Here is a 27281-nt window from a genome sequence, read left to right as displayed (position 1 = left end):
GGGGCCCGATAAAACCTCAGACTACAACTGACAACACAAAGAGAGGAGTGCTGGGAGGGGAGAGACCAGAGGGACAAGAGGAAGAGTCTGCAGCTCCTCTCAGTCAGGAACAAAACTCCTGAAAGTGTCCTGACTTTATCCAGCTGTGAACGCAAACAGACGATTCTTCTACAAAACTTTATTCACACTTTTTATTCACAAAGTCTGCGGCCCTTTTCACACATGCAACAAAAAACTTCTACATTTACTTTCACATATATGCAGCGGAGTGTCATGCACACATAACTTTAGTTCGTACAGCTTGTTTGAAGTCGGAGAGCTGATGTGTGAACGCAGCAGGTTTCAGTCTGAGACGGTCACAGTGAGCAGTTTCTCAGCCCTGCACTCTTCACTATTCGCTTCAGTTGTTTGTGTTGTTTTCTACTTTGTATTGTGGAGATTAGAGCTGTGCTGTATCATACAGTCCATGATAACACCGGTACAATAAAGTTTCATATCGCAGTATTCATGATTTAATGACTAGATGAGGTGTGGCGCTCCAGAGCAGAGCCAGGCGGACATACACGCTCGCCTCTTCCTCTTCCTGTGTCAAAGCTGATGTTAATGTTTACAGTGAAACAGCAAAGTGTCTCAGTCAGTCATCGGGTAAACTTACTTCTCTCCTCTTTAGGTTTGATGTCAGCTGATAACAGCAGCATTAACTGGGTGTGTTGTAACTGAAGACTCGCTCGTCTTAAGCCGATGATGGTTTAAAGCAGGGGTTCCCAAACTTTTCAGCCCGCGACCCTCAAAATAAAGGTGCCAAAGACTCATGACCCCCACTGTCCCTGAAAGTGATTTAATGTGGCTTCATTCAGCTGGTCTGCAGATATTAGCCTACCTATATGAGCATGTGTCTGTGTTTCTATTAATCAATCTACTGCTTCTGATGCTTTTGATAATTAACTGTTCACTAACCCTAAACTTAGGAGTCATCTGGCAAAAAGAAAGGCAGAGAACTCATCACACTTTCTATTCAAGGTTTTATTTCAGGGTAGCTACTATTTCTGTTGATATTTTTTACTACAATGGGTAAAATGTATTATTTTTAGATAACTTCGTCTCGCGACCCCCCCCAGGAGGTCCCGACCCACACTTTGGGAATCCCTGGTTTAAAAAAGCAGAATCCGGGTGTGGCTGTGACTCTTGGTGGAAGGAGCGACCGTAAACTCTTAACAAGTTATTGATAAAAACAGCTGAATCAAGCTTCGGAATGAACACATGCCACTTCTGACAATTCTTCATAATAAAGTCCTTGCTCAAACTAGTAAACCAAAATAAATCAAATAATAAAAAATTCTGTTTGTGAGCGAAACAAAGAGCAGGTCAGGAGTTCAGTTAAGAAGTTGAAATATTTATCTTTAAAATTCGTAATTTTAGTTGAATATTTTAAGCCTTGTTTATTATAATACACACCATTACAAGATGTTACGGTTTAAGAAATTGATGGTAAAGATAAAAAGTAGCTGGTAGGATTAGGAATCCACAGACTAGGGCTGGGCGATATGGCCTAGGAATAAAATCCCCAATTTTTTTACTCCTCCTTTTTTGTTTTTCTCGTGAAAATAGTAATAAAAGCAGTATAACTTTCAGCTAGATGTCTAGCTTGAAACAAAGCTACAGTACAACTTAAAAAGACTTCATTTTCCATCTCATGAAAATAATCAGTTCTTTGACTGTGACATTAAGCAGCATGAACCAAAACTAAAAGTAAAACAAAAAAATAAAAGTATCTCCTCTGTGGAAAAAAAAGTGTATTTTCAAGAATAAACCTCCTTGAAAACTAAATTCTTTATGCTATTGCTGAAAAAATATCAAGTGGAGGAGGTTACGGAGAAAATCTAGATTGACACCAAAAATTTGAATTGATCGATTAAATCGACTTTTCGTACAGCCCTACCACAGACACAGAGACAGTCAGACTGAAAAGTTAATATTTTGATGGAAAATATCGTGATATAACTTTGAGGCCGTATCGATCGCCCACCCCTAACATGTTGCAGTGATATCACAGCACAGACAGGAGACATTACTGAACCCTCCTCATCATCATCCTGCATGTCTCACCCCTCCTCCCCTCCCTCACCTGCACCAAATGGAGCTGAGAGAGCTCCAGGAGGTCTCCTGCTGTGAGGTTTCTGAAACCTGAGGGCTTTCAGAGACCTGAAGGTTTCCTGGAAATGTTGAGAGTTCATGCCTGAAAGATTTCAGAGCCATGTGTCCGCAGGAGAGGAGTTAGAGACACGAAACTTCCTCCAAACACATGGACGACACCCACAAACATCAAACACTGAGCTCTGAGAGTTCACTGGGTCAAAGGTCACATAGGACTAAAACATGACACCCACACACCCTCACGGGTCAGGGACACACAGGAGCACAGAGTTATGTGAGTGTGTAATATCATGGAGCGAGCTGTAAACAGATCTGATGCTCTTCTTCTTCTTCTTCTTCATGTGACAGCAGCTGTGAAACATCGATTCAGAGCGAACAACAGACGCAGTGTGCTCCCCGAGTCACAGAGGAGGGGGGGAGTGAAGGAAGAGCAACAGCTGAGAAACAGCTGTATCTCCTCTACCCCTCCCCCATGCATCCCCCCCCTCTCTCTCTCTCTCTCCCTGAAGGAGCCCCTCACACCCTTTTCCGACCCCCCCGTCCTACAGAGCAGCATGTCCCGGGGCCACACACACACACACACACACACACACACACACACACACACACACACACACACACACACACGGGGACGAGTACAGACAGGATGAACATTCACATATTGACTATAAATAGGAAACACAGACTCTCCCTCCATTCTCTTCCACATCATTCCAATACCCTCCTCTCCCTCCTCTCCCTCCTCTCCCTCCTCTCCCTCCTCTTCCTCCTCTTCCTCCTCTTCCTCCTCTCCCTCCTCTTCCTCCTCTCCCTCCTCTCCCTCCTCTGCCTCCTCTCCCTCCTCTCCCTCCTCTTCCCCCCCTCTCTCCTCTCTCTCCTCTCCCTCCTCTCCCTCCATCAGACTCTGAGACAACAGGAAGTCGTGTTCACATTCACACATCTCTTTAAGTTACCAGTCAAACACTCTGCATGCTGCAGTGATGTTGCCAAGTGTGCCTCCTGACACATTAAAGGGACAGTCAGTGTTTTTTTGTAGTGTGGTTGTCTACAGTAAGTGTATTACCCACAGGTGGTCACGTTCAGCTCGTCCTCCATGTTCAGAAACCCGGTCAGCTCTCTCACCTCATCTACATCATTTTGTATCTTAAAGAGCCCATAGTGCCCTATTACTCCTCTAGAGCACTACGCTTCCAACATGCAGGCCTGCTCATCATACCTAAAGTCTCTAAAAGTAGTATGGGAGGTCGAGCCTTCAGTTATCAGGCCCCTCTCCTTTGGAATCATCTACCAGTCCGGGTCCGGGAGGCAGACACCCTCTCTACTTTTAAGAGTAGGCTTCAAACTTTCCTTTTTGATAAAGCTTATAGTAAGAGCTGGATCAGGCTTGGACCAGCTCTTAGTTATGCTGCTATAGGCTTAGACTGACACAGTGGGATCCTGTCTTTCCTTCTCTCTCCTCTGTCTGCCTGTCTCTCACTTTAACTCTTCCTGTCCCATTAAAGTTACTAACCATAGACCTTTCTGGAGTCCCTGAGCTCCCTTGTCTCGTAGGTTCCTCTGGATCTCTGCTGCTGTGGACGTGCCAGACTCCAGCTGCTACAACTGCTACTATCTATCTCACCACTATCATCTCTCTCTCTCTTCATCTCCCTCTATCTCTCTCTCCAACACGGTCTCAGTAGATGTGTGTCTAACATGAGTCTGGTCCTGCTGGAGGTTTCTGCCTGTTAAAGGAAGTTTGTCCTTGCCACTGTAACTTGCTAAATGCTGCAAAGTGCTCTGCTCATGGTGGATTAAGATGAGATCAGACTGAGTCCTGTCTGTAAGATGGGACTGGATCTGATCCTGTCTTGATGTTGGGTCTTTGTTAATAATAGAACATAGAGTACGGTCTAGCTCTGCTCTGTTTGGAAAGAGTCTGTTGGGAACCCCACTTCAGAAATAAGTGAACTATCCCTTTAAACTCTAAAAGGATGCATTGACAGAGAGCAAATTTATAAAGTGTTGAACAGACGCTTATGTGGTGACGTTCACGTGATAACCTGAATAAGCAGCAGTGTGACAGTTGGTGATGTAAAGTGTGTGACTGCGGACATGTGTGTGCATGCCTGCGTCTGCATGTCAGGACCCGGCCTGTGAACACCTGAATACAGGTGACAGGAAAGGGAAGACATGAGTCATCAGTTCATTTATCAGAGGAGGAGGAGGGAGCAGCGTTTCACACCGAGTACAAACAGTTCAGAGAGTTCAGCACTAAAGTGAGACGGATGGAGGGAACGCTGTGGAACAACAGGCCTGATGTTTGAGCGTGTGTTTGAGCGTGTGTGTGTGTGTGTGTGTGTGTGTGTGTGTGTGTGTGTGTGTGTGTGTGTGTGTGTGTGTGTGTGTGTGTGTGTGTGTGTGTGTGTGTGTGTGTGTGTGTGTGTGTGTGTGTGTGTGTGTGTGATGTACGGCCTCTGGCAGCTTCAAGGCTTTCCATGACACAAACTTGTTCTGGCTTTAAATCAGGGAAGACTTCAGAGTTCAGACTGAAATATGACTGATTCACACACACACACACACACACACACACACACACACACACACACACACATGAACACACACATGAACACACACATGAACACACACATGAAGACACAGTACTGTATGAGGACAGTGTGAGAGGAAGAGGAGGGTGTGGCGGTTTCACTCTGTTTATGTTTGAGGGGGGGCGCTCTATCTGTACCACAAAACAGAACAAAGGTCCGTGCAGGCCTGCAGCTTTTTTCGATTCCACACACCTGGTCGAAGAATAGAAATGTCATACAGCCGCTCTGAAGGTTTTGTCCTCCATGTTTATATCAATGAGAGGACAAAGGGCCGCTATTTAACCTCTCTACAATCCCAGTCTCTCTCCTGTCATGTGACCTGAAGTCCCCTGTGTGAGAGTATTTCAGGCATGCAGAGAGAAAATCCTCCACGAGAACACAGAGACGCCTGGAGTGTCAGCTGGACCCTCACAGCTCACATTCTGCAGAGCTGTCCCTGAACTCACCTCTGACCCCTGACCTCACCTCTGACCTCTTACCTCAGGACACCTACAACTTGACACGCACACCAACCTGACACACACCAACCTGACACACTCCAACCTGACACACACCAACCTACCATCTCAAAGCAACACAACAAAAACCTGCTTCTTCTCAGCTCGTCGTCAGACTCTGAGTCAGCTCTGAGCTTGTACCTCCTCTGTCAGCCTTCGTGTCTCGTGTTTTTACCTGTATGACTCACCTGTACCTACACCAAACTTGTATCAGAGTCTATTTGAGGCCCCGGCCTGTCAAGCCATTCCAGACATTTTTCCTGTTAACAGTCACATTACCAACGTCGTGCCTTTATCGCTGAACCAGATAAAGGATGAAGTTAGATCGAGAGCTAACGTTAGCAGCAGCTCAGGTGAGGAGGGTCACTGAAAGGTCGTCAAACACATTCTGAGATTTGGGTTGTGGCTGATACCCAAGGCTGTCTCATTCCCCCTCTGTTGTTTTTCTAACATTTTAATTCACTCCTCAATTTCTTATTTATTAAATATTATTATTATTATTTAAATGATTTTATCTTTTTTATTGTACTTACTCTATTTAGATTTGTGTGTGTGTGTGTGTGTGTGTGTGTGTGTGTGTGTGTGTGTGTGTGTGTGTGTGTGTGTGGGGGGGGGGGGGGGGGGGGGGGGGGGGCTTCTGTTGATGATCTAGTGGTGTTTTGGTGAGTTCCACCAGCACCCTAAGTGTTCCGTTCTAGTCTAACTTTGACTATAATATGGATATTTGTGTCTATATTCACCATTGTGTCTCTTATTATTATTATGAATGTATATCCATTACAAAAAGCATCAGTGTGATCTCAGTGCCTGTTGACACAGTGGTAAAAACGTTAGTGTGGTCCCAGGCTGGTCTTGGTCGATGTGAGGGCAGCCTGAGGAGCTACTGGACCCCAACCATCTCTGAGAGGGAGAAGTGGAGCAACATCCAGTCCTGTGATCCAGAGCTGTAGAGAGCATCTCTAAGCTGCTGATCTCTACAAAGTCACTGAAACCAGAAGAAGTAGAGAGAACAGACACAATGTTCAAAGAGGAGACATCTGACTCATTTATGATTTTAAGGTGAGTCAACGTTAATATTCTGTCAAACACTGTCAGCATCAGGCTGACCTGAGGTCAGGCGTCACAGTGGGTGAACGGTTTTCAATGAAAAGGTTAGCAGAGATCATCTGTTTGATCCAAGTATCTGTAATCAGTGAAGACTCGTGTTCTCACGTCTCTTCAGAATAATCAATGAGTCCAAATTTAATCTCAATCAATATCAGTCCTCAGCTTGATGAACACGATCCACACTCTGCTGTGGGTGTTAGTGTGTGTGTGTGTGTGTGTGTGTGTGTGTGTGTGTGTGTGTGTGTGTGTGTGTGTGTGTGTGTGTGTGTGTGTGTTTGTGTTTGTGTTTGTGTGTTTGTGTGTTTGTGTTCGTGTGTGTGTGTTTGTGTGTGTGAGCCCCTTCCATCTCACTTGAGGCCTCCTGAGAAAGAGTCAGTCATCAGTCACGAGTGTGTGTTAACACTTTGTGCGTTTGTGTGTGTGTTTCTTTACCTCAACTATAGCAGAGCTCTGAGATTACAACACATCAGGAAGCACACGATCAATAACACACGGAACCAGAAGAGAGGATCACACACACACACACACACACACACACAAACACACACACAAACACACACTTCCTCTTATAATGATCCACTGTGTTACAGAAGCTGCACATTACTCAATACACAGAGAGACACACGCACACACGCACACACGCACACACGCACACACGCACACACACACACACACACACACACACACACACACACACACACACACACACACACAGTCAGCTGATCAGCTGCCTGTCAGAATCAAATCCACAACACTCACTTCACCCAGCCGCCTGCAGCCTAACACACACACACACACACACAAACACACATATTCACACACCGTCTAATAATATCTCCATCAAACACGTCTCCACACACATCATGATCAAGTGGAGTCCATCATCATATTAATTTGTAAGGTAATCAATGATCGGTGGATCAGTCGTTATAAAATGAATGATTATCTGCAGGGCGTTGATCATATTAAACCTTCAATGATCCTCCAACACACACACTGTGTCACAACATGACGCAAGCCAACACACACTCTGAGACGACATGTGACTGTGCAGTTCCGTCTGAGCTGAATGGATGTAACACACACACACACTTCAGCTACCATAGCAACAGAGAACATCAGTGAGTGGAGTCCACACAGTGAAGAGGCTGGATGCTCACTTTAATGCTGCAGAGTGTGAATCACACACTCACATAAACATGAACATGATGTTGAACAGAGCACACGCACACACACACACACGCACACACGCACACACACACACACACACACACACATACACACACACACAGATGACGCAGAGCCTCCCTACTCTTTCACCCTCTCTGTAAACACACAAGAGTGACTCTGACAGCCGAGTTATATCTCACACACACATATACACATATATAAACACATATATAAACACATACACACACACACACATAATCTGTACCTACAGGCGTACCCTGAACAGATGGAGCAGGTAGGGTAGTCTGAGGGATCAGCTGAAAGCAGGTGGAGGTGGGAGGAGTCACAGAGGAGGGCGAGGCTCTGCGGTCGACCTGCTGACCCTGCCAGAGAAAGTCTGAGGTCGATGAAGGTAAAGGAGAGTTTGGGCCAAGTTTACCATTAACATGAATCTCTGTGTAATTTATATAATAAGATGCATTTAATGGGGGTAACACAAATAACCCTGAGAAACACCAGTTTAATATTCTGTAAATGTGTAGCTGTGTAAAGTGAGACAGCTGATTGTTTTTATCTATTCATTTTATTTTTCATTTAATTTTACTCCATTTTTTATTTCAGTTCTTTTTATTTTTCATTTCATTTTAGTTTATATATTTCATTAATTTTATATCTTTTTTTTTCATCTTATTTTACTCTATTTCACTTTAATTTTTCCTTTCTAACTATTTTTTTTTATTTCATTTATAAATTTACTTTTTTTCATTAATTTCATTGTATTAATTTTCTTTCATTTTTTTCATGTTCCATTTCTTTATTTCATATTATTTCATTTCAATTTTTTATTTTTTATTTTCTATCTTTTTTTTTACTTCATTTAATTTTTTCATTTGTAACTATTTTTTTTTTTATATCTTTAATTTATTGTATAATTCTATCTTATTGTATTTATTTTAATTTATCTTTTTCCAGGTCCTTTTATTTTAATTTAATTTAATATTCTTTTTTTTAAACTATTTTTATTTTATTTCATTTATATCTTTATTTTTATTTATTATTTCATCATTCCTTGTTATTTATTTGATCTCATGTTTTTCCAGTTCCTATTATTTTATTTTTTATTTTATATTATTTCATTTTAATTTTTTATTTTATATTTTCTATCTTTTTTTACTTCATTTCATTTCATTTTCTTCAATTTAATTTTGTTCTTTTATTTACACAGAGAATTATTAAGACGAACAAAATTATGCTTTTATGGGAGCTTGAGGGAGACTTGTCTTAAAAAATCACGAGGAGCTTGTAGACATTTTCTGAATGCTCTGGTTCTTGATTATTGTTTTGCTATTTGGTCCGACGTCTCATTGAAAGATTTTTAATTACAAGTAGCTCAAAATAAATCGGCGTGTTGTGCTTCACAGCGCTATAACAAAACGAATATAACTGCACTAAAGTCTGGGATGGCAGAGCTGTGGTAAATTCTCACAAAAGCAAATTTATGATGCCATCGCCAAAGTTACTATGTGAAAGATTATTCTCTCAGTTTGCTCAACATGAGTTTGAAACAGGATGTGCATTATGTGACCTCCTGGTGAATTTTGACTTCTGATGATGATCTTGTGTTTTCAGTATAATGTCCGTTAAATGAATGATGACCTGTTAGTTTCTCTTCTGTTTTCATTTTGGTAATTCATAGAGAGGAGCTGTTTTACTTCCTGGTTTGGTTTGGTAATGTTGCATTGTGGGTGTGACAGTTAGTGAACTGTGGACTCATCTGCTTAATGTTAATGGGGATCTGAATAATGAAAGGAAGATGGAGCAGCGTTCTCAAAGCAAAACTTAAAATCAGAAGTAAAAGTGAAGACGTCGCTGACTCAGCCGTAGAGACTGACGGCCGTTAAATAATCTGCATTCATCGTTTAGTGAATCAGTTCAAGAGTTCAGTGTGTTTTAATGACGCTAAACTCTTCTCTTATCGTGCAGCACTGAGGAGGACACACACTCCTATCGATCAGTGTGTGTGTGTGAGCAGACGTACAGATGGATGCAGTAAATCTAAGGCTCATCACAATACTGAATCAACCAGTTTCTATTGGATTAAATCCTAATCCCCAGAGCTCAGATTACCAGGTAAACATGTACACACACACACTGACCGTCTGCAGGAGCAACTCTCACTGATCTGAAACCCCCTGAAACTGAATGACACACACAAACACACACACACACGCACACACACACACACATACGCACACATGTAAAGACAGAACAGCTCTAATCCGCACCATCAGAACAAATACAGTCTGATCCTGTTTATTACAGCAACACAGAGACAAACACACATATCTGCACACAAACACACACACATCTGCACGCAGGCATGGGTCTGAAGCAGAGACCTCGGGGTCAGATGTGAAGTGTTACACAGAAACAGTGAATGGAGATATGGAACATTCCTCACAGGACATCACACAAACACACAGAGAGAGAGAGAGAGAGAGAGAGAGATAGAGAGAGAGAGACACAAGCAAACATTTAAAAGAAAATGAGGTCTAATGGTGAACTTTAGCTTCAAGCACGGCCTCAAACTTTCAGAGCTGACCGCTAAAGTGTGTTCACAAACCTCAGTGCACACACAAACACACACACACACACACACACACACACAGGTTTTAGTACACACACACAGCTTTTAGTACACACCCTTCAGCTCACACACTGACACACTGACAGATAAGATAAGCGATGTGGACGCTGTGATGGAGAGGACAGACTGTCACATGTTACACTGTGACACACTCATAAAAGGTCAACACACACACACAAACACTCCTTCATGCTAGGTCTGTGCACACACACACTTTAAAGTCTTTCAGAGTGTGTGTTACACTTCAACATGAAATAAACCCAGAACTGACGGACCCGGCTCAGAGAGAAGTCTTTAAACATGAAGTCATCCTCTGAGCGCTGAGAAACGTGTGATCATGTGAGTTCTGTGTGTGGAGAACACACACACACACACACACACACACACACACATACATTTAACAGACTTAAACACACAGCCCTGTATGTCTGCTGTAAGCATCATCACAGCCTTCATGCATCAGTCTCAGCTGCTCTGAGGTCAAAGGTCACCTGACAGACTTTATCAGGTGGAGTTTGAGAGTTAATGTCCTTAATTAAAATCCCACAACACCGTCCACATTGACTGTGAGAGCGGCTGTCACCTCCCCCCTCCTCCCTTCCTCCAGCGACCCCGCAGTGACACCTGTGCACGCCTTCTGGCTCGGCTGCACGTGCCGGGCAGAGAGTGGGCGAGCTGAACGCTACATGTGGGACTCATTCAGACGTGCTTCCCCCTTCCCTCGATCCATGAAATCTAAACATGACGTAAGACTCAAAAATTCAAAGAATTCATAAACACAGGCTTCACTGAAGATATTAGAAACACAGAGGGGAGGAGTCAGTGTGCTTTATGTGTAATGACTCAGAGAGACATCTTAAAAACAAGCATCCATGACGTTACTTACATTCACTTTGTCAAGCCATTTCTATTCCTTTCAGTGTTCTGTATCGACAGTTTGTGTTCATGTGTAGCATGTGGTAACATGGAAGTAACAGCAGGTGGCAGTACATTAGAACTAATGTTTGATATGCAAGTTTTATAATCTGTATAATAGATTAAGTCTCTGAGACGTCACTAATCCGTTTTGAAGCCAATCGTCATTATTTATTTCTTTTAAGTTGTATTTTTGGGCTTTTGCACCTTTAATTATAGATGAGAGGACAGTGGATAGAGCAAGAAACTGGGAGAGAGTGGGGGTAAGACATGCAGGAAAGGGTCCACAGGCTGGAACCGAACCTGGGCCACCAGCTATATGGGCGAGCGACTTAACCATTAGGCTAAATCCATGCCCTATCGTCATTATTTTGAAATCCTGACTCAACCTAACTTCAGTCGATCTAGTCCTAAGCAAAGACGTGGAGTTGAGCTACAGCTAACAGCTACAGTGTGCCCACCAGTCAATCAAAGCAGCCACGCCCTTATTTGGGCAAAACTCGTACGTTTAATATCTTAATAAAGAGACAAGTTGTGAAATAACAGTGTGTACAAGCGGCAACCTCCGGCCGCCAGAATTGAAGCCACTGCGGAAGTGTTAAAAAGTGCAGTTCCTTGAGCGTCCACTAGAGGCTGGCTGCAGAAACACCAGAAACCACAGACACACTGATTCAAAGAAGACGATCTTTACAGCAGAAATAAACATGTTTACAGCCTGGTACAAAAACGAGTGTAGTCTGGATAGCTCATTTCTGGATCGACACACACTGTACAGGGGGAATTTTTCGTAAAGCGGCGATTTCAAAGATATTAAGATTACGTTTTTTCCATTATGAGAGGCACAGCTGACTTGATTGACAGGTGGGAACACTGTAGATGTTAGCGAGGAGGCTAAAGGCCCGCCTCTTTACCTCACACTTGCTAAACAGAAGTTAGGTTGAGTTCAGCATTTCCAATATGGCTGCCACCGATGATCGGCTTCAAAACAGGGCTTCAGAAACAGATGGGTGACGTATGGAGACCACATCCATTTATTATACAGGATATGGTGCAGATGGAGAAATGAGCTATTCAGACCAAACTTGTTTTTTGTACCAGGCTGTAAACATGTTTATTTCTGCTGTAAAGATCATCTCTTTGAATTGGTGTGTATGTGGATTTTAGAGAGTTTTAAAATAAGCTGAAGAAAATACAGCAGAAACAAACGTTACTGGAAAAAGCAGAAGAGTGAGCTGAGCAAGGCTGGGTTGGCCTTGAGCTAGAAACAAGTCTGTCTCAATAACAAAAACCAAACTGTCAGACTGAGACGGTCTGATAAAGAGACGTGCCTCGAATACAAGCCTGCTTCAAATAAAGGCCTCTGTTTATATCTGGGGGTTTACTGTAGTCGTGATGTTTGAGCTCCATGTGAACACACCTGCTGCCTCACCTGGGCCACCCTAGTCCCCAGAGTCTGCACACGCCCCTGGTAGCCCCCCACAGCAGGGAGTCTGCAGGCGGCTGTTTGAGGCCAGCAGAGATCTGTTCCACACAAAGTCCCAGGACCGACCTGAGTATCCCCGAAAACACTAGAACCACACAGACCCAGCTGACAGACTCTGACTCTTAGCTTGTTGATCCTGTTAGCTGAGCTCAGGGAAGGAGCGCGTGATTTGTTATTATCAGCTTTATATCAGGAGCTTCACGTGGGCGGGGAGGGGACCAGAGGAAAGGCTAAACCTCTGCATCCTCCAGAGCCAGAACGTCGTAAACCAGGACCAGAACCAAGAGCCCACCCCTCCAACACACACAGAGCCTGATGCAGATGAGACTGAACCCGGAGCACTCCGGTTCCGGAACCACGCAGACCCAGCTTAGCTCGCTGCTAGCCGTTAGCTGTGAGTGAAGTTAGTGTGATGTTGGTGTGAGACTCACCTCAGAGCTGCTTCTTCTTCTTTCTTCTGATGGTCAGTGTGCGGGGACATCAGAGGCCTCAGCATACACACTCACACACACACACTCAGCTGTCCACAGGCTCACAGTCAGCTCACAGTAAGCTAACAGCTACCAGCTAGCAGCTCCTCTCAGCTGAGTTTGTTTTGAATGAGGACCGACGGGACGCGAACAGGCGGAGCTTCAGTCCGCCCTTCATCCTCCTGCTCCTCCTCTTCTCCCCGGACAGAGTCCCCGAGTCTTCTTTATAAACCTGTATTAAGAGTATAAGTGTGTCTCTGCGGGCTGCTCTCTCAGTGTCAGGTTGTTGTCAGGTATCAGAGCTCAGAGTGTGAAACAATAAGAGTCTGAAAAAAGGCGCAAAGTCTGAGTTTGTGACGCGGGCTCCCCCTGGTGGACAGATGGAGCATCACAGGAGTGCAGACCTGATCCTGCATTCAGGGTCAGGTCTGAATCTTACAGTCTATGGTCTGAATTCAGGTTGAGAGGTTTGCTCTGGCTGCTATCATTTAAGTATTAAACATATGTAACATTTCTGTTATGATGTTGTACATTAGAAAGTAACACAACAGAGTTTCATGCTAATTTCCAGGCTTTCATTTTCTCTCTGATGGCTTTAAATGATTTAAAGATTTTTTTTTTTTTTTTTAAATGTCACTTTTCTGAGGCTGGTGTCTTTCAATTCCCTCATTCAGCCTCTGTCCAAGTCTACGGTGGCTGGGAAGTGCAAACTTACAAAGGATGAAACACTTTTACAAAGTTGGAGACAAATATACACTTTGGAAAACAAAATTACATTGAACACTTTTACTAAGGCCAAAACACATTTACAAAATCAGAAACACTTTTAAAAAGACAGAGCATTTTTACCAGAAACAAATTTACAAACAGATTCTGACAGAAAGAGAATGTACCAATGATTTAATATGAAAATGTGCAACAGCCAGGGAATTAATATATATCTGACATTAATAACCCTGTTTTAACTAAAATATTTAGATTTAGACTGATAAGAAAACACATCAAAATGTGTTCCTGCCAATCACAAGTATATCTGATGTGTAATTTCAAAATAAAAAACATTTAGCAAATTTAGCATTAAACTCTCATGTTGCACATTTTCATTACAGACTTTTATTTTGAAAATCGTTGTTGCATTCGTACTCTATGTGAATTTGTTCCTGGTAAAAATGTTCTGTCTCTTGTAAAAGTGTTTCTCTGAGCGAAGGCTTGTTTCACGCCTTTGATGAGAACCGGGACAATCACATCGACTTTTGTAAAAATGTTTTCTTAAATGTAAATTTGTTTTGGCCTTGGTTAGTGGGTTCAATGTCTTTTTGTTTTATAAAATGTAAAAGTGTTTCAAAATGTAAATTTGTCTCCAACTTTGTAAAGGTGTTTCATCCTTTGTACACTTGCCTCACACTTCCCAGCCATCGTACAAATCCCTCCTCCACTGTTGCCATGCTACAAAGTTGTCTTCTTGTGTGAATCAAGTGTTTCTCTATTTAATGATAAATTATGAATCATGGTCGTATGTTTTGGACCCAAAATCTGACCCAGAGAGTTTGGAAAGGAACAAGAAATCCCCAGAAAAAACAAACAGAGCAGGACAGTTTACCTCTAATGCTGAAATCCAATATTTTAACTTCATATTTATGTAAAATATGAAAAAGAAAAAATGTATGTGCACTCTGGCTAAGGATAATTTAACTAATTTATGCCTTTAAAAGTACTTCTATACTTTTATTTGTACAGATAGTATTTTAATTTGTATTTATAATTTTTAGATTAGTTTAGGTTTATATATTTGTTGTCCTTACTGTCTTGTTGTCAAATATTGATGTTCCATCACCACGTCAAATTCCTTGTGTGTGCGAGCACTTGTCAATAAAGCTTTTTTGATTCTTAAAATATGAAAAAGAATAGTACCTCATAGTTCAGGACTCATTAAAAATAAATATATTACAATTTCATAATTATTATTTGTATTATATAATTGCCTGTCCGCTGTATCTGCCCTCTTTTTTAACCTGATGGGTGATGCATGCACAAGAAATGCAGATTTTCATGAGCATTATAGTCTGCTGTTTATTAACAGATGGTCAGAGACGTTTTTGGTGTCATTTAAGAAGTTACCGTCCAATAATAGGTGCTGTAGTCAAAGTCTAAGATGATGTTCCTCTCTCTTTACTGTTCATTTATTTAATTTTGTATTACATTGACTATACTTTTCTTGACTGTGTCAAACTATGTAGTTTGTAAAACTTCCCTCTGCAGAGCATAGAGCTTCACACACCTGCTCCGTTCACAAAGGTTAACATCTGCAAGATTTTTATTAAAAATGCAAGTGTTTTCTAAAAGTATTTTTACAGACTAATAGAATACACAATATTTATAAAAATATAATTTCTGCGGATTAAAACTCCTGTGAGGAACTTTCAGTCTGTACAAATTTGGCGCCCACCTCTCTCTTTGCTGATCTTGTGAATCTCTCTGATTCATGTTCTCACTTTCATGTTTCTGAAGCTCATAAAGAGGCATCACTCTTCATTTCAGTCTGTTCCATGAGCAGATCAAATCTCTTCACAGGAGCTTTAAACTTCGATTTCACTCTCTACATTCTCACCTCATCTGTCTTTACCACAAATCACATCTTATTGCTTTAATATTCACATGATGTTCCTTTTATTTGGCTGAAATATACAAACAAAATATTAAAGCAGCTCTCTGGACTCTTCTGTCCACACTGACACATCACAGACTGAAGCATCTCTTCCTTTAAACCGCAGATCCTCTCCTCAATCTTAACCCTGATCAGGTCTGTCTGCACACACACGCATACACACACAACTGTTCCTTCTAACACCTTGGAGTAAATAAACTCTAATCAATACTCCATTCACTCTCCGAACTTGATCTGCCTCTCCTTCTCTAACCCGTGCAGCTCTCTGGCTCGGTTCTTCAGCTCCTCCGCCTTCTTCTCGTCCTTGTCCGCGCCGTGTCCCATTTTATACATGCGACTGGCGTTAGCACATCCCCACACGTGTCCCAGCTCACACGCTCTGTTAGCGTACTGCAGGGCCAGACTCATGTCCGGGCTTAGGCCTTTAGAGTTCCCCTCGATGAACAGAGCGCTGAGGTTAAAGCAGGAGGGGGCGAAACCTCCGGCGCAGGCCTTCTCGTAGTACTCCCTGGCGGCTTTGAGGTCGGGTTCTCCCCCCATGGCTCGTCCATCGTGAGCTAACAGACCCACGTTGTGACAGGCGTCTGTGGACTTCTTCCCTCCGGCCTTACAGGACCGCATGAAGCAGGAGTACGCTGTCTGCAGACACTCCTTCACTCCTCCTGGTGGGAGACACACACACACACCATCACATGAGTAACAAGCACACACACCTTTAAAGGACTCTGTCACAGGTGCTGCTTGCATGCAAACATAAGAAATGTCTTTATTGTCGAGCTCTAGATGAAGACGGTGTATAAACTCTCTCTGATTCCTCTCTTTACCTCTTAACTTTCAGATAATCCATAACTGAGTTCACACTTGCACAACTTTCCTGAAATCTTGACGTCATTTTTGTGTTTGGCTGCACGTGTAAACACAAACAGCCAAAGTTTCTACCCTGACTTTTTCCAGTCAGCACCCTGGAAACATTTCTGCACTAAGTCTGGCTTAAGGTTATGTGTGAGCACAGCGGGCAATATCCCAAAAATGCACCACAAGCCAGTGAGCCGGAGTGATGACGGGTATATCATGTGACCGGTTCAAACCCTTAATAGCGGGCTGCTTCATCCTAAACCACGTTATAAACTAACACTGTGGCTTTCACTGACTGATTCTGAAGTCAAGTTCTGCTACCCAGATTCACTTAATTTATTTTATGATTTTATTGTACGTACATTTTTATTAATATTTATCTATTTTAATTTTATAATTATCATTATTATTATTTCATTTTATTTATTTTTATGTCAATGTTGCAAAAATACCTTCCTTTTTTTGAAGTATGACATTTCCTTTTTCCATGTTCATATTTTACAGTATTGATCCAAACCTCAGACCCGTTGTGTTTCTGCACCTGCTTTTAAGAAACCCTAATACAAAGAGTTTATAAAACTCATGCTATAAAATAAAATATATAAAACTTATTGTAATGTTATATCTCATTATGGTTTAAATGATAATGCATCACTTTATTAATATTTTCAGAATAGCTGTGCAGTTTTCTGTTGTACCGACTCATCATGTTTCCCCCACAAGAGTTTGTTTCTACTACTTTCTTTAAACATGAGCCATACAAAATGTGAAAGTATTAGTCTAACACAGTATTATTATTACTATTATTAACAATAGTAATAGCAGTATTAGTATTTTTGTTATTATTGCACTTTTATTATTGTTATTAATTAGTAATAGTAGTAGTTAGTTAGTAGCAGTAATAGTAGTAGTAGTAGTAGTATTTAACCTTGCTGTTACCTTTGCCTGTCACGTGGTACGCTCCCACCTTGTAGCAGCTCTCTCCGTGTCCGTTGACTTCACAGTTGTGTTTGAGCACCTGAGCTGAACTCTCATAGTTCTTCTTCACACCTTCCAGGTAATCTGCGAGCCTCTGACAGCCTGATGGATAAACATAAAGAAAATATAACTTACATTAAACACTATATACTTAGAGTAAGGGGCTGCACGTGCAGCAGGTGCGTTACCTTCAGGGTCCTTCTCTTTGTAGCACTGGAAGCTGTACTCCACCCCCAGGTTATCCAGGAACTGCTTCACCTCCTGCTCGTCCTCAAAGTTGATCAGTCCGGCCATCTCTCTGCAGCTTCACTAAATCTCATGAGATCCCACCTGAGCTGAAGAGGAGATCCTCTGCACACTCTGACCTTGATCAGTCAGATACTCAGCGAGGGATTCAATAATTCAGCTGAAATTAAAGATTAACAGAGGTGATAATCTGAGCATGAAGCTGTTTTAATCCGATGAATATTAAAGCTTCAGGTTTCTATAAAGAAAGAAAAACTCCAGCATGCAACATCTCTCCTCTCCGGCTTTTCCTGCTTTCATAACCGTCCCCTACGAGCTTCCGTAGCCCCGCCCCTTCCTGTCCAACCGGGTATCGCAACGCCCCATTTGTGATGTACTTCCGGTGCTGTGACCCGTGTTTACTAAACGAGATCCGTTCGCTCCGGGTCCGAGTTCAGACTCTTCAGACGCTTCAGAGCTCCGGACTCTTCACACCTGCATACTTTATTTAAAAATGACCTCATCACGCACACTGCGACGTCACTGCGCGCCGGATGATGTCACTCAACCGAGACCATAACAAGTAGCTCGCTAGCTCCGACCTAACGTTAGCCGTTTAGGGAATTTAGCTGAGAACCAGGTCAGAACCAGGTGAGCGGAGCTAACAGGCAAACAGGCTGATCCGTAGAGGAGGAGGAGGAGAGTCCAGGAGAGTCCTGAAGCTGAGACCTGGGCCTGCAGGCTGCTGAACACGGTGAGCTCCTCTCAGTTGTTACCTGCACCTGAAGCACACCTGAACATCACACAGACTCACGTATCAGACACAGCTGCAGCTCTGAGACCAGGCAGGGAACACTTAATGACAGACTCGCGGTCCAGGTAACATCGTGATACACCTGAGACCTGCTACAACTCTGTGCAAGTGTATTAAATACACAACACTAGTCTAAAAATACAGGTAGGGGACTATATACCTGAAGGAACCAGTGTCTCTATTAATACGGATATTTTTTAAAAATAGTCCCTCTGATTGCAGAAACAGTCTCTTACCAGCCTCCTTGTTTTATGAACTAAAATCAAAGTGAACATTGTAATTCAGGGTCCAGTTCAGATCTGATCCTCATCTTATTAGTTAGTCTCCTTCTTCTCTTCGACGTTGACTTTAAGCATAAATGAGTCAGATGTCTCCTCTTTGAACATTGTGTCTGTTATCTCTACCTCTTCTGGTTTCAGTGACTTTGTAGAGATCAGCAGCTTAGAGATGCTCTCTCCAGCTCTGGATCACAGTTCAGGATGTTGCTCCACTTCTCCCTCTCAGAGATGGTTGGGGTCCAGTAGCTCCTCAGGCTGCTCTCACATCTGTGCCTGCTAACTGTCATTATGTCCCCAGGACCAAGACCAGCCTGAGTCCACACTAACGTTTTTACCACAGTGTCAACAGAACATTCTATCCCCTTTGATCTGTTCCATTCCGTTCTACTTCCTGTGGAGTGATCTGATATGACGTGTGATCAGATTCCTGGTGTCTCTTTAGCTGTTTAGAATTAATCCGTGTTCTGCTTGGCTTTGATACATCAGAACATTCCGTTCTATTCTCCTTTGATGTGTTCCGTTCTATTCTATCATGTGTTTTGAATCCATGCTCCGTTCACTAATCAGACTCATCACTATGTCGTAGATGTTCCAGGACGAGGCCTCCCCGGCGGCTCTGACCGACCTGTGTCTGACCTACGTGAGCCAGAACCTGGACTGGTTCTGTGTGAAGCGGCCCGATGGATCGCTCTGCTTCAGAGAGGCCGTGCTGTTCCCTCAGGAGCTGGCTGACCAGCTGCTTGCCAAGATGGCGTCTGAAGGTAAACCTGGAGAGTGACAAGAACACAGCGTGTGACAGATCTGTTCAATGATGACTCACAGACCTGAAGCAGACGACTTTATTAAAGCAGTAATCATAAATAATCACAGAGCCGTGTGTGCTCCTGCAGCTCCTCTCTGTTCTCATCTCTCTGGTCCTCTGAGCATCTGGACCCTATGTGATGTGTGATCAGGGTCTTTCTCCTCCTGCAGGTCTGCTGAATGACAGCACAGTGGGAGTGTTTCGTACCTGCGAGTACCTGCGTCTGAGACGAGCGTGCGTCAGGACGGCTCGTATCTCTGCTGAGGCCTTCCAGAAAGCTCTGTGTCCTCACAGGCTGCTGGAGCTGGACGCCGCCAGAGTCAACGCAGACCTCACCATCCCCGACATCCTTCAGGGCCTGGCCACCAACAAGTACTGTCAGGTACGAGACCGCAGACCCCTCCTTACGTGCTCCCAACTGCCATGTTGCTTTGTTTTGTTTACTTGTCACTTCCTGTTTGCTGGTTTGCGCGTGCATCTCTGAGCAGAGATAGTACGGATGTGAGATGGTTCACTCTTAATGTTGTGTTCACTCACAGCATGAAAAACACACGCAGGGACGCAAGCTTGTTGCATCCCTCTCTAACACCGTGTTCCCCTCCGTCCTCCTGCAGGAGTCTCTGCAGCGGCTCGTCCTCACAGGTCTAACCATGTCGTCCCTGGAGGAGCCAATCAGACACCGGTTCGGCTCCCTTCAGGGCCTCCGCTCTCTCTCTCTGGCCAACGTGGACTTCTACGACTCGGGGCTGGAGGACTTGTGTTCTCTGCCTCGCCTGGAGAGTCTGGATCTGTCCAACACGTCCGTCACCAACCTGAGCCCCCTGCTGGGCCTGAAGGAGCGTCTGCGCTCGCTCACGCTGCACCAGCTGAAGAGGCTCGAGATGAGCACGGCACAGCTGCTGGGGGTCATAGGTCAGCTGGATGCGCTGCAGGTCAGAACCACGAGCTGCTGCTTCTGTTCACGTCATGCTGGGTTATACTGTATTTAGATTTTTATACTAAAGTGAAGAGAAACAGCTTAACATGCAAGTTGTGTGTCTGCTGTTAAACCTCTGATGTGTGTGTGTGTGTGTGTGTGTGTGTTTGTGTGTGTGTGTGTGTGTGTGTGTGTGTGTGTGTGTGTGTAGCACCTGGACATCAGTGATGATAAACAGTTCACCTCTGACGTGGCTCGTCAGCTACTCGCTCAGCCGGGGATTCTGCCCAACCTCGTGTCTCTGGACGTGTCGGGGAGGAAACAGGTGTGTGTTTGTTGTTTGTGAGTGTGAGTGTGTGTGTTGTCTATTATTGTTTGTGTCATGTTGTCCTCTGTCTCGTACCACAGGTGACGGATGCAGTAGTCAAAGTGTTCGTGGAGGACAGACCGGGGATGACGTTTGTGGGACTTCTGGCCACAGACGCTGGATTCTCGGACTTCCTGTCTGGAGAGGGAAATCTAAAGGTGTGTGTATGTTCTCTGATTAATGTGATGCCTGTGAGGAGCTCAGGCGAGACGCACTAACAGAGAGATGTGTGCGACAGGTAACAGGAGAAGCCAACGAGACACAGATCTGTGAGGCTCTGCGTCGCTACAGTGAGAGGGAAGGATTCGTGAGGGAGGCTCTGTTTCATCTCTTCAGCCTGACGCACGTCATGGAGACTCCGCGGCCCGACATCCTCAAGGTACGAACACTTAGCCCAACATTTATTATTCAGACAGGTTCTCCATAAAGCTCCTCCATCATTAGTATAATTATCTAACTCCCTGTGTGCTCTCTGCAGCTGGTGGTGTTGGGGATGAAGAATCATCCGGCCACGCTGAACGTGCAGCTGGCAGCGAGCGCCTGCGTCTTCAACCTGACCAAACAGGACCTGGCTGCAGGGATGCCCGTCAGGCTGCTGAGCTCCGTCACTCAGCTGCTGCTGGAAGCCATGAGGACTTTCCCCAACCACCAGCAGGTACCTGCACACCTGCAGAGAGGACTCAGTAGATTATAAACCACACAGTGAAACAGCAACAACTTCATGAAGCAGCTTGTTGAGACATCCATGATAAGAACGTGTGTTTGAGTTCCAAATGTGACGATTCAGACTCTTCTGTTTGTAGCAACTGATTTAGAAATATCAAACCTTTCATGTGATTCATTAAACACAGAGTAAGATGCAGAATAAAACACAATACGCAGTAATAACTCGAGCAGCAGACTTAACCAGCAGAGGCAGACACACCTCCTGCTCCTCCTCCTGCTGCAGCATCTAAACTCAGATGTAGAAGCTAAACCTGAGGCGTGATCGGACGCTTCCTCTGAGTCTGCAGGTTGTGACGGTCTGATCACGCATGGCTGCAGCTCGCTCAGTCAAAGTGAGAGAGGAAATCATCTGTGCAAACTCAGATGATGTGACTGCATGAGTGGTCCGAGGTGTCGGGGAACTTCACACATTGACAAAAGTGCAACTTCCTGTTTTCCCTCACTGACGATGGAGACGAGATGAAGTCACGTCATACGGCTGCACAATATTCATTAAAGACAAACTGTCCAAATAAGAACAGCTGATGTGTCACCTCGGACGTGAGCTAATATCTGTGTGTGTGTGTCTGCAGCTTCAGAAGAACTGTCTGCTGTCTCTGTGCAGCGACCGCATCCTGCAGGAGGTTCCCTTCAACAGGTGAGAGGAGCTCAGGTCACTGTGGGGATGTCAGAGGAGCTCTCTGATTGGTTAAAGGTATCACAGTGTTCCTCTCTGTGTTTCAGGTTCGAAGCAGCCAAACTGGTGATGCAGTGGCTTTGTAACCACGAGGACCAGAACATGCAGAGGATGGCGGTGGCGATTATCTCCATCCTTGCTGCGAAGGTAGATCTCTGTCTGGTGTTTACGTCACGCGTGTCGCTTCCTGTTTAACGTCTGTTTCTCTTCACAGCTGAGCACGGAGCAGACGGCTCAACTGGGAGCAGAGCTGTTCATCGTGAAGGTAGCGTCTCCTCACACTCTGCTCTCTGTAACGTTTCAAACTTTAACAAACACTGAGAATAACATGTCTCTCTTCTCCTGCAGCAACTCCTCCAGATCGTGCGTCAGAAGGCGAATCAGGGCGTGGTGGACGCCACGTTAAAGTTCACCCTGAGCGCTCTGTGGAACCTGACCGACGAGTCGCCAACCACCTGCAGACACTTCATCGAGAACCAGGGCCTGGACCTGTTCATCAAAGTCCTCGAGGTACACACACAAAAACACACACACGCACACACGCATATGTAAGTGTTTGATGGTGATCAAAGGAACATGCTGCCTGCAGAGTCTGCACAAGTTCTCCCTTGTGTGTTTGGGTCCAAACAAGCAGCTCACTGTGGAAAAACTTCAGGAAGATTTCAGGAGTTTTGTGTGTGTGTGTGTGCACTAGTGTGTGTGTGTGTGTGTGTGTGTGTGTGTGTGTGTGTGTGTGTGTGTGTGTGTGTGTGTGTGTGTGTGTGTGTGTGTGTGTGTGTGTGTGTGTGTGTGTGTGTGTGTGTGTGTGTGTGTGTGTGTGTGTGTGTGCGCGCTAGGGCTGAACGATTAATTGATTTCAAACCGACATCGCATAATATGTAATAGAATGTAATTTTCAAATCGCAAAGTCTGGGATCAAAAAAAATATAAAAAGTTTCATGTACACAGACGCAACCTTACATGACATCATGCAGTAGCTGGCCTTAATGCACCTTTCAGCTTGTTTGCCGACGGCCAAGCGGGGGATGAAGAGACCTACTTCAGCCATGCCAAGTTTTGATTTGTTGTTTTGTTGTTGAAATCTTTAAAAATGGCCTCAGCAGAAGAACCGATCGTATTGAGGTGTACAAAATAATCAACACGCTGAATATCAACATGTGGAGCAGACATGTAAATAATCTCTGCAGACGCAGAGTCAGTGAAGACCCAGACAACATGTGGATTGACTGCAACAGGACAACTGAACAGAATCATAGTTTAGACTCACAGTGTCCAGTTTTTTGTCTACTCGTTCTTATTGAGAAAAATTAGAATGTTTACGTGGTCAGGTGTCAGTCAGGAGCGCAACCGGGTCAGAATCAGTCCGGCAGTGGAGAAAAAAAGAGACCTGTCACTCAGCCGCAGCTGAGCGTCTCCACTGTGTGCAACACCTTCAGTCAGCTGATTCACATCAAAACATGCTTTAAACTTAAACACTTGTTTTGGCAGAATTTTGTTAAGTAGTTGTGGTGAATGCTTACAAGACTGCAAGTCAAAGTATTTAGTAAGTTTACAACTGTATTTGAAGTAGATAAATAAACCGTCTTTCATATTAATTCATGCTTCATTTGCCTTTATCTTAACATAAGTCTAGCCTATGAGAAAGAACAATTCGATCTGATATTGTTTATTATAATACAGATTGATTTATTGCTTGTGTTTGTTGAAAAATACATGACAAGAGGACCTTGAAAAAATAATCGCATATTAAATCGTAATCGCAACATTAAGGAAAATAATCGCACCTAGATTATTTTCCAAAATCGTTCAGCCCTAGTGTGTGAGAGTGAGAGAGAGTGAGAGTGAGAGTGAGAGAGAGAGAGAGAGAGAAACACTGATGTTTGTGTTGGACACTCTGACTGATAGTGTTTCTCCCACAGTCCTTCCCCAACGAGTCGTCCATCCAGCAGAAGGTTCTGGGCCTGCTGGTGAGTTTACTTCCCTTTCTTTACTCCTCACATAATCTGACTTTATTCAAAGCACGATTCCTTATGTGTGCTGTCTACCTCTGTGTGTGTGTGTGTGTGTGTGTGTGTGTGTAGAACAACATAGCCGAGGTGGGTGAGCTGCACGTGGAGCTGATGGTACAGAGCTTCTTGGATCACATCAGCACGCTGCTGCACAGCTCGGAGGTGGAGGTGAGCTACTTCGCTGCGGGGATCCTGGCTCACCTGACGTCCCGAGGAGAGGACGCCTGGACACTGAGCCCCGAGCTGCGAGCGTCTCTGCTGGAGCAGCTGGTAGGAACACAAAACACACTACACACACTACACACTGTGGGCTGAATACTGGACTCTGATTGGTCCATGAGCTGTGACTCACTCAGGGAGGGCGGGGCTTAATGTGTGACTGAGTCTGAAACCTGTGTCTCCTCAGCATGCTGTCATCACTAAGTGGCCCCCCCCGGACTGTGAGATGGTGGCCTACAGGTGACACACACACAAACACACACACACACACTCTCTCTCTGACACTGTGACATGAGCAGGAATCGATTATGTGACCTGCAGAACAAACTAACACAGATTGATGTGTGTGTAGGTCTTTTAACCCCTTCTTCCCCCTGCTCGAGTGTTTCCACACCCCTGGGGTCCAGCTGTGGGCGGCCTGGGCCATGCAGCACGTCTGCAGCAAGAACGGTGAGAGACACACACACACACACACACAAGATACCACTGTGCTTTCAGAATGCCACTTTGGTAGTTTCTAATGCATCCCTCTCTCTCTCTCTCTCTCTCTCTCTCTTATTCCCCTGCATGTGTGTGTGTGGTGTGTGTGTGTCTGCAGCGGCTCGGTATTGCAGCATGTTGCTGGAGGAGGGCGGCTTGCAGCAGCTGGAGCTGGTCCACACACACCCTCAGACGCACCGGGACGTCCGGCTGCTGGCGGAGAGCATCCTGGAGAGTCTGCAGCGCCACCAAGCTCGCACCGGCCAGCCCGCGCACACACTCTGCAGCCGCCGCCCGCCGCAGTGACAATCACGGTGACATCACACAGAGAGGGTCTGCTGCATCGGACTCAACTCAGCCGCAGATCTTAAGTTCTGTTTCTGTCAGAGCAGGAGGACGAACACACGCACACACACATATACACACTCACACACACATACACACATATACACACTCACACACTCACACACACTCCATCAAGAAGGAGAAAGACTGATTATTTTCTCGTACACACACACACACACACACAGACACACTACATTATTTATTTTTCTGTGTTTGTTTCAAAACAAAGATCTTTGTGTGTGTTTGTAAAAGTTGAACTCATCGGAGGAACTTTAACCTCAGTGTCTGTGTGACCTCACCTTGACCCCTTGGAGCTCCTGGGCTGCAGAGTGAAGCATGCTGCATCCGTCTGAATGTTCAGGAACGTCTGCCGTGTTGTGTTCACTGACCTCACGTCCTGAAATCAGCTGACTGGACTCTGTTGTGGTGCGTTCAGGGGATGAACATCGAGGATGTAACATGAAGAAGAGAGAAGACGAGACAAGATCATTATAATATCACAATATGTCTGATTGAACGTGTAGTCCTGCAGGATGTGTGTGTGTGTGTGTGTGTGTGTGTGTGTGTGTGTGTGTGTGTGTGTGTGTGTGTGAGGTAGCTGCATGTCAAAGACTGTGTGTCACCTGTACATAACACACAGAGAGAGAGTAATCATGTTTGCTGATGCATGTTAAAGATTTCATTGTTTGTTCTGTATAACGGTGAGGGGGGGGTCACACCTCACAGCAGGAGGACGAGCTGACTCAGGTGACATGTTTGATGTTCAGACCTCTTCTCGTCTCTGTCTGTAAATCAGCTGATGTTGTAAACATGACTGATCTCATCATAGGTAACCAGCTGTTCACCTGTAATCTGATTAAATCTGACAGGTTGGAGCAAATGTTCAAAATCTGATGTTATAAAAAAAAACCTCAGATCAAACCTCCGGCTTGTTGTTGAAACTTTGATCCTAAACATCCGGATTATCCTGATCCAGCAGAGGGCACGTACATATACATGTATATTATACAAGGCAAACAATACTCAGACTTGAAAACAAAAATAAGGAAGTAGACAGTCGAATAAATTTGTCAATGAAAAAATAATTATAATAAAACATATATCTATTGTATATTTAAAGTAGAAACATAATAAATTAATAGAATAAGATGTTAAAAATAAAATATATAAATAAATACGAAAGGCAAATATAATAATAAAAACAAACAAAATTAATAAACACCACTTCAAAGTTCCTGCAGTCTTCTTCTAAAGAGTCTCGTGATGTTATGACGTCTGTCAGCTGGTTTATCGATGTTTGGTTGATCTACCTGAAGCATCCCCTGGTGTCAGACAGTCTTAGCACAGTATCCAGCTGTGTGGCAGCATGTAGACCCCTCATGCTGGTTTACCGTCCTCCGAAAAACAGACCGGACCAATAAGAGTGTTCTTACTTTACCTCATGAAGATGTTTTGCCTCATTTCAATCTTCTTTTATTTAATCCAGCCGTTTGTCGGGATCAGGAGGATCATGATTTCTTAAAAGTTTTCTTCATCTGTTTAAAAGTTTCAACACAATCTGAGGTTTGATCCAGATTAAGACGGAACTGGATTACCTGAACTAATCTATAAACAGTCTTCTGATTTGTTTGTTTTATTTCATGCTCAGGGGAAAAGTTAATTTACAGAGTCACACATTGTTGGGTCAGATATAAAGAGGATGATCGTGTGTGTTATAAATGTTTATATCCTGGATTAGAGAAAAGAAGGAGGAGCTAAAAACGACTCTTTGAGTGATGCCTGTTCATGTTTATGTCTGTTTAACAGACGAATATCTGCTCACACACACACACACACACAGACGAGATGAGGCAGAGCTATAGATTTCATAATGAAGTTGAATACGAATCTGATTC

The 27281-nt window shown here is 44.0% G+C and overlaps 3 protein-coding genes across 6 annotated transcripts in view; 1 reads left to right on the top strand and 2 right to left on the bottom strand.

The window, feature by feature from the left end:
* ralgps2 (Ral GEF with PH domain and SH3 binding motif 2) overlaps positions 1-13373 on the bottom strand; it is a 79812-nt gene extending 66439 nt beyond the window's left edge. For 3 of the 4 annotated variants that reach the window (XM_034704013.1, XM_034704022.1, XM_034704038.1), the window contains exon 1: positions 12993-13372. The gene's annotated coding sequence lies outside the window, so the exon portion shown is untranslated. Of the gene's footprint in view, positions 1-12992 lie in introns of all 4 variants that reach the window. The other variant, XM_034704029.1, reaches the window with a different exon arrangement.
* Positions 13374-15674: 2301 nt separating this feature from the next.
* LOC117807325 (cytochrome c oxidase assembly factor 7) lies at positions 15675-18216 on the bottom strand. The gene is made up of 3 exons (XM_034676577.1): positions 17718-18216; positions 17491-17631; positions 15675-16358 (listed from the first exon to the last, which is right to left on the bottom strand). The coding sequence occupies exons 1-3, from the start codon at positions 17821-17823 to the stop codon at positions 15913-15915; spliced, it is 693 nt and encodes a 230-aa protein (XP_034532468.1). The 5' UTR covers positions 17824-18216; the 3' UTR covers positions 15675-15912.
* zyg11 (zyg-11 homolog (C. elegans)) lies at positions 18140-27150 on the top strand. Its single transcript, XM_034676553.1, has 17 exons — positions 18140-18508; positions 19433-19607; positions 19819-20030; positions 20263-20580; positions 20776-20889; positions 20973-21089; positions 21170-21310; positions 21410-21586; positions 22230-22294; positions 22381-22480; positions 22548-22598; positions 22682-22843; positions 24253-24300; positions 24415-24612; positions 24749-24801; positions 24914-25011; positions 25160-27150. The coding sequence occupies exons 2-17, from the start codon at positions 19433-19435 to the stop codon at positions 25345-25347; spliced, it is 2217 nt and encodes a 738-aa protein (XP_034532444.1). The 5' UTR covers positions 18140-18508; the 3' UTR covers positions 25348-27150.
* Positions 27151-27281: the final 131 nt, after the last annotated feature.

This window comes from Notolabrus celidotus, chromosome 2 (genome assembly GCF_009762535.1).
Source record: "Notolabrus celidotus isolate fNotCel1 chromosome 2, fNotCel1.pri, whole genome shotgun sequence".
Lineage (NCBI taxonomy): Eukaryota > Metazoa > Chordata > Actinopteri > Labriformes > Labridae > Notolabrus > Notolabrus celidotus.
Note: the sequence above shows the minus strand (reverse complement) of the source record. Positions and strands in the feature narration are given on the sequence as shown.

What these genes read in the sequence shown, in the direction of transcription:
- zyg11 (XM_034676553.1), top strand. Translation starts at nt 19,433, where the DNA reads ATGTTCCAGGACGAGGCCTCCCCGGCGGCTCTGACCGACCTGTGTCTG. An exon ending in TCTCCATCCTTGCTGCGAAG is followed by an intron (nt 22,481 to 22,547) that starts GTAGATCTCTGT and finishes TTCTCTTCACAG; the next exon opens with CTGAGCACGGAGCAGACGGC. An exon ending in CAGAGCTGTTCATCGTGAAG is followed by an intron (nt 22,599 to 22,681) that starts GTAGCGTCTCCT and finishes CTTCTCCTGCAG; the next exon opens with CAACTCCTCCAGATCGTGCG.
- LOC117807325 (XM_034676577.1), bottom strand. Translation starts at nt 17,823, where the DNA reads ATGGCCGGACTGATCAACTTTGAGGACGAGCAGGAGGTGAAGCAGTTC. An exon ending in CAAAGAGAAGGACCCTGAAG is followed by an intron (nt 17,632 to 17,717) that starts GTAACGCACCTG and finishes TTTATCCATCAG; the next exon opens with GCTGTCAGAGGCTCGCAGAT. An exon ending in GTACCACGTGACAGGCAAAG is followed by an intron (nt 16,359 to 17,490) that starts GTAACAGCAAGG and finishes GTCTCCCACCAG; the next exon opens with GAGGAGTGAAGGAGTGTCTG.